Source organism: Halichoeres trimaculatus, unplaced genomic scaffold (assembly GCF_033239565.1).
Source record: "Halichoeres trimaculatus isolate MK-OKI-2021-1 unplaced genomic scaffold, fHalTri1.1 fHalTri1_scaffold_3, whole genome shotgun sequence".
In the NCBI taxonomy this organism is placed as follows: Eukaryota; Metazoa; Chordata; class Actinopteri; order Labriformes; family Labridae; genus Halichoeres; species Halichoeres trimaculatus.
In genome coordinates, this window is record NW_027437181.1 from 22,442,105 (window position 1) to 22,449,287 (window position 7,183).

Genomic DNA, 7,183 nt, shown 5'->3' on the forward strand with positions numbered 1-7,183 from the left:
CCTCATCGTGACAGCTGGGTTTGTCTTCAAAGGTTCAGGACTTCATTACAGAGAGGGATATACATGACATGGTTGCTCTATTTGTTTACATCAGGATTTATCTGGTTTAAGACATGTTCCCAACCAAATCTTCTTTAATCTGATAGTATTTGACATGCACTTTATTGCATGAACAAACAAGGTGCTTACATGGTCACTCTATGGAAGATAAGCTCTAACTGGCATCTGCAAAGCAAAAAGGTATTTATGCAAACAAACACATGATCCAGAAATTTATATTCGAAATAATTATCTGATTGTATCTTAATGGATCAAACTCTATATCCTGTAGCTTCTGTTTGTGGGGTCTGTTCAGGCTTTACCACTCAATACCTTGTGTGATCTTCTTATACCATAGATCCAGCATCTGCCTGAAGCAGCTCCCTCTGTTCTGCCTGAGTAGGTTTAGGTCAGATGAAACAGACCAGCTTTGGAGTGATGTCACTGGCTGTCCTGGCTGAAGGCGACTCCCACCTGCTTCCTGATATCATCCATGATCTCTGTCAGTAAGACAGATTCTGCCAGAGGCATCCGTGGGCTCTCCTTAAGTCCTGCAGAGGAAAAGGAGTTTAACAGAAAAATCAGGTCAAGTGAAAGTGTGTTTACAACCACAGTCAAATTATGCACATTGTAAATGTCAGAGCAGGGACTGCAAAGATTATGTAAATTAATATAGGAGGCAGAAGCAGGAGGAGTATGACACCAGAGATGAAAGGTTTTCAAGGACTAATAACCAAGCAGATGAGTGCAATCTGATCTGAGTGTTTATCTAAATTCTAACCAAAAGCTTCATCAAAGCAACATTTCACTGGATTGCATTGGTCTTTCTTTCACCTTACCTTTGAAATATTTGCTTTGGCTGTTCAAACAATTCCATCTCTTTGAAGACAAACACACAACTTTCCTTTTATCACAACCCACCTTTAAGCAGGCACTGCCTCACTTCCTCTGCCTCGTAGCGAAGCCCGGTGCTGTTGGTGAAATTCAGAGGCAGGCAGGGTTCAGGCAGAGGATACTCAGTCTTGTTTCCGTTTACCACAAGCGCAGTTGGGCAGTGCATAGGGCCCACAACCTGGAGGGGAGATAGGAAAGGTGTATCTGTGCAAACCAATCGCTCGGCTTATAAATCATGGCAAGCAGTGGGTACAGCTCTGTGTCTGAAAGCCTCAGTTTAACTAAATGTGAAAGTAATTAGCAGTCCGCTGAGTTTTTGCATATCTCAATCATTTCTTAATTAAGCGAAACGTTCCTGTTACAAGACTGGCATAGCATACTCTAATGGAGCCCTTGGTGCCGCTGATGACAGCATCGTTTGAAAGTTGTGTGGCGATTGAGCAGGCACAGAATGCAATCCTGTTCCGGGAGAACTTCATCACCACGACCATGGACTCATCCACTCCTGCCAAAGATTGAGAAAAGTCAATCACTGTGAAATTAAATGAATGCTAAAAAATACTGCAATGGATATCAGTTAAGTGCCCCTTTCAGTCTTCACTCAGTTCACTTCACCTCAGGTCATTTCAATGCATTTTTGATCAGCTCACTTTAATTAGGTCAAATCAGTTCAATTCCATGAAACTTTACTTGCATGACTTTTGGTTAGAAAAAGGAGGACGATCAGAAAAGTGCACTGTTCAATTGTCAAATATGCTACATAAAGGTAGGTTAAAGATAAGAAATGCTCATTACATGCATGGTGTGGTGGCTTTTCATTGAAGGATATCTTGCTGTGAGACATGCAGTTACATATTCCCCTGCCACTTTTCCTGTATTACCGTATTCTCGGGAGAGGATTTGGATTAGTGTGACATTTTAAAGATAAGTCTGGGATTTTCTGTAAGAAGGATTTTTCCCTGAGGTGTTTTCATTTTGGAAAGTTCATAAGAGAAGTCTCACTAAGGGTTTTCATTTCCTCGCTTTTATTTCAGCAGTTTTAGTAGCTGGTTTGTGATCACTGAGTCATGCTGTGGTTAATGATACTAATATTCATCCCTTTCCTGTGCAGCGTGGTCTATGTGCTGAATCATACCTGAGTCAAGTAGAACCCCTGTGGCCTGGATGGACTCTGGCCTTTCTCCATTGAACACCATGAGCAAAAACTGCAGGCAGTACACTCCGATATCCAGCAACCCGCCACCACCCAGCTCCTTCTGCACTGCTCGAGGTATGTGTAGCTGAGGGGAGCCGAAGTAGGCCTTTACCAGCTTCACTTCCCCTACTGCCTCCTCTGCTAGAAGTCTACGCACCTCACCATGCACAGGAAAGCAACGGGACCAGATGGCCTAAGAGAGACAAAGAAGAGAAAGTAGCACTACACAGCAAAAACTGTAATCTAAGCAAGTGTTTTGTCTTATTTAAAAAAAAAATGTATTTGATACGAGCCACATTCAACTGACAAGTCTAAGAACATGAACATGTCTTATTTCAAGATTCTAAGAGACAAAGTTAAGGTCTGAATTGCGTGTAGCAAGTAAAAATATCCGCAATAAGAAAAATGTTACTGTCAGGTTTCTTGAAATTTGACTCATGTCTTCATACAATTTTTTTTTTCTTACCCCACTTGCAGATATTTTTACTTGTTCCAATTAAGACCTAAGCAATTAAGACCTAGTTTTTGTCTTTAAATAATTTGAAATAAGACATTTTTCTGGACTGGTCGGATGAATGTGGCTTGTAATCAGACTAAAAATTAAAATAAATTTCATTTTTTTTTAAACTTAAGATAAGACATAGACACTTCATTAAATTTCATTTTTTTATTTGCAGTGTACTTCAACAGTAATGTGTGAATTTTTAGTCAAATATTACTCTCACCAGAACATAAATAATGCTCAGGGAAATGTAATAAATGACTAAGTATGTTTTTTAGATGCAACAAAGGCAAATAATTTTTAACACTGGATGACTTTCATGTTTTCAATTTAAAGACAAATTAGTAGGTCCCTTTCTTTTTTTTACTTTCTTTGTTTTTTTGCATCTAACCCAAACCTTGTCCTGCAATGACCTCCACAGCTAGCATTCAGCAGTCTAGACCAGGCAAGGCAAATTTATTTGTAGAACACAATTCGACACAAGGCAATTCAAATTGCATTACAGCTAAAGTAATATAAAATCACAACAGGCAAAATAAAATAGCAACAAAAAACATTACATTTTATTAAATTTAATAAAAAGAAAGGCGAGCAGATAGAATAATTTCATTTGTCATATGCTAAGCCATAAATAACTGTTTTCAGCTTATTTGAACATTATGGTTCTCTGCATCCTCACCTCCATCAGAAAGACGTTGTTTTTCTTGGCCGAGGCAACAAGGTCTTTCACCTGTCTTGCGTTCATAGCAAAAGGTTTCTCACACAACACGTTCTTCCCAGCCTCAAGGAACAGCTGACCAACTCTCCAGTGCTCTGTGTGCAGCACTCCCAGGTGTATAACGTCTGTGAGAACACACATGCTCCAGACTCAGCCTCAAACAGAAACACAAATACATCAGTGTGAATGCCCGTTGCTTTCAGCTCACCAATGTCCGGATCATTTGCCAGCTCCTCATAGCTGCCGTAAGCTTTGGGAATGCCATGTTTCTTGGCAAACTCTTTGGCTCGCTCCAAGCTCCTTGATGCAATGGCTGCTATCTGCGTAAAACAGAAAATGAACAAGAAAATGTCAGTGTTACTCTGTTAATGCACCCTGGTTGAACAAAAAAAAATGCATTAAGCTTTTGGATAGAGTACCTGGTGATCTCCAGGAGCCAGCGTCTTCAGAGCCACACTGAAGTCATGGCTGATCTTTCCTGCACCACACAATCCCCATCGAGTTGCCATGTTGAATTATATGGTAAGTGACAAATGAGTAGGGTGGTGCTTTAGCAAAGATCTGGGCTGCTGGCGAAGGATGACCTTGGGTAAGGTTGCACGTTCACAGGGAAGAAGCTCACTAAACAGCTACGCCTCAGAGCCAGCAGCAGTTCAGTGAGAAGGCTCCTGCATTTATATGCTGGGGAGGCAGGATGTGTCACCTTCCTTGTGTTGTAACCCTGAGGTACAGGGTGCAACACACGCAAATAAACATGTACGCACACATGGCTGAGTTGTTGCTGACACAGGCCTTTCAATCCGGGCTGGAGTGGTTTGCACCAGTCTTCTCTAACAATCTGTAACAGGACCATCAGTAGGGCTCTTAATGTTAATGCGCTAAGGGGGAAACATGCAGAGTTTAATGTGTAAGGGGAAAGGGGCTCACCTTGCCCAGAGTTCAGCACTCTCCCATACAAGAAAAGTCAAGTGTTGGGTCCAGGAGCTGTTTTGTTTCCCACTGAGGGAGGCACTGATTAGACTGTGATCGTTTGACAGCCCCACAGAGGACAATGATTAAACCACAGCCTGGTGGGGGTTGTTGGGGGGCAAATAGATCTACTGGGTTCACAGAATGCTCATGGAGCCCACGGCAGGGCAATTTAACTGGTCAGTAAGCTGAGCCAGGATGACTATGGAAAAGCATCAGCTCACTTGCCCTTGAGCTAAATATTATCCGTTTAGCCAGACAGGCAGTTGTGTAAACTTCCTGCCACATGCTGCCAGTAGAGGACACTGTGTTGTCAGCAGAGTTTACTCTCTCTCTGAAGCTGAGGATTTGGCATAGCTCATTGTAAGGAATTATATAAAGGTTTCAAGAATTAGGTGAGCCAGGAGAAAGACACATGCACTTTGGAAAGTATCTGCCATGAGTCAAAATCAATTTGTTGATCTAATTTTAAGGGGAAAAAAAGGTTTCACACTTTATCAATGATTTACTAGGTGTTATGATATTCAAAGATATATTTTCAGCAGCAAAACAGATACATGTGATATAGCATGCATTTTGACCTATATTCAAATCATTACCCCCCATAGCACATGGTATTTCTCATTTCCTGCAGATACTAAATGGTGATTGGATTTACATGAGAACAAGGTGTCAGTGTAAGTGGCATTTTCATTATGAATTTAAAAAAATCATCAGTGACTCTACTCGCTAGCTTTTCCTTTTGTGTTTCATTTCCAAATGAATTCTGGGAGCTGTGTGCCGTTGTCATAACAACAAGGTGCCAGCTGGGCAATTTGTATGCAAATGGCATTGGGCCTGGCCTGATATCCCTGTCTATACCACAGGACCTGGTTACCATGGGTATGCCCAACTCCGCCTAGAGTAATTGAGACTTTTCCTCTCTTTCCTTTTCCACTTTTTGAGCAATTGCACAAGGGCACGCATACACGGTGACATCATCCCAGGTGTGGAGATAAAAAAGGTAGAGGTGTGAAGGAGGAGGTGTAACCTGACAGGGCAAGTGCAACTCGATTTTGAATTGGTGTGAAGCAATGAATTGGTTCTGAGCTGCCAGCAGACAGCCACATGATGCAGGGGCTCAGGTGGACAAAGGAGGGTTTTCTGGACAGGGCTGCCTGACAGCCGCTCACTTGGATCCCATCCTCCTCGCCCTCAGATACACCATGGACTCCTGCTTGTCAGTGGAGACACACAACCCCAAATTTTCCGCCAAAAGCATCCCCTCCTCTTCATGAGCTCAAGGTCATGATGAGAACAAGCCCGTGGGCTCATCTGATATGTCTTTCAGCTTTAAAGAAGAACAGCAGAAGAGTGGGTATCACACAGTGGAGTTTTGGATGCCTGGCCTGGGGACAGAAACTGGATGGTCAAGACGGCTCAGAAAAGTGAACAGTGATGAGCAGAGTCATTCAGAAACTTGGCATGCGGAAGGAAGCCAGCGCCTCATTAATTCAGCATGGCCAGGACGATTGCCTTCCACTCCTATCAGTTCTCACTGTCTTTATTTGATTAAGAATTCATGCATCATCTCTTGTCTGCATCTCTTTTCTACCAGGGCAAGGAAGAATGGCATCCAGTGGGTCATGTGACTGGTCACAGCAGTTTCCTTGGAGGGGGGATCACTTTGCGTGTGAAGGTGGTTGATCACAGCAGACAGTTTGGTTTCACACATTGTCATGTCATTTCATCTGCGAATCTTGCTGTCAGAAAGACTCTGCCCCCCTTTGTCATTGACAATGGCAATGCAGCAGTGTTAGAATTCAGCCTCCAGACTCAGACTATGCAAATGATGGTGCCAATACTTTTAAACTTTAGATTCAGAGGGGCAATCCAAATATTTAAAAGTTGTAAATGAGCATAAAATTTATATTTTCTTGTTATCTGGAAATAATTCTGATTTTATTTGCCTTATTTTTAATTTTGCATCATTACTTAAGATAGTAAAACCCACATTAATGCTTTGCAACTCCAGTTACTGTTTAACAGCTCTGTATTTCATCAGCAACTTCAACTTAATGAGAAATAAAAAGGACCAGAGAGAGGCACCCTAATCCTGTTTTGATTGATGTGGATATGCAGAGGCTTTTTTACCCCCTCCTTCAGCTGTCAGTGTAAGTGAGAGCCATCTTGCTGCTGTGTATTTTTTCCTTCACAGGCGGAAAGACGAACAGTGTTGTGGCGGTTATATGGGCACACCATCACTTCTTCATCTCCATCTCAAGGTCACTGCAAAGGAAGGGTGACAGGCAAGACAAGCGCCAGGAGGTGCCAGCCATTTTGAGGGAAGGTTGTGAGTTTGATGAATCCAGGGAGGGAGAAGACAGAGAAAGAGAAGGAGTGAGGGAAGTGCGCAGCAAAGAGTAATAAGTCATTTTATCAATGCTACAGCATGTTCTGATGTGTGGGCTGGGTTGTTTTTTTTCCATTAGAAAAAAAAGTGTGATAAAGGAAGACTGAGAGGAATGAGGAGCAGAAATGGGAGCCTTTGAATCGTCCAGCATTGTGGCGGTCCTTTGAGAGTCCTATCTTTGTCTGCAGCACATACATCCTGGACGGCTGAGCTGGTGAGCAGGAGCATGCTGGACCACAGCAGGCCTTCATCTGGATGTTAGATGGGGGGCAGGGGAGCGTAAATAAAGCCACACATAGAGCTTTTACATCAAGTTACTGCATTTGGAGCGGCTCTTCATGCATTTTCATGGTTTTTATCACACAAATCCTTGTGTGCCATGGTGAGCCATGTTCTCTCCGCATGCTTCTTCATGGCTGAAACACTCATGCAAATAGACAGAGATGGATTCATATTAGGCACATACCCGCCGGG

At 42.6% G+C, this 7,183-nt stretch overlaps 1 protein-coding gene across 1 annotated transcript; it reads right to left on the minus strand.

Moving 5' to 3' along the window:
- Positions 1 to 480: 480 nt before the first annotated feature.
- LOC141788101 (trans-1,2-dihydrobenzene-1,2-diol dehydrogenase-like) lies at positions 481 to 3,857 on the minus strand. The gene is made up of 7 exons (XM_074666942.1): positions 3,768 to 3,857; positions 3,557 to 3,668; positions 3,310 to 3,473; positions 2,069 to 2,321; positions 1,314 to 1,438; positions 961 to 1,111; positions 481 to 590 (listed from the first exon to the last, which is right to left on the minus strand). Exons 1-7 carry the CDS (start codon positions 3,855 to 3,857, stop codon positions 481 to 483), a joined length of 1,005 nt encoding a protein of 334 aa, XP_074523043.1.
- Positions 3,858 to 7,183: the final 3,326 nt, after the last annotated feature.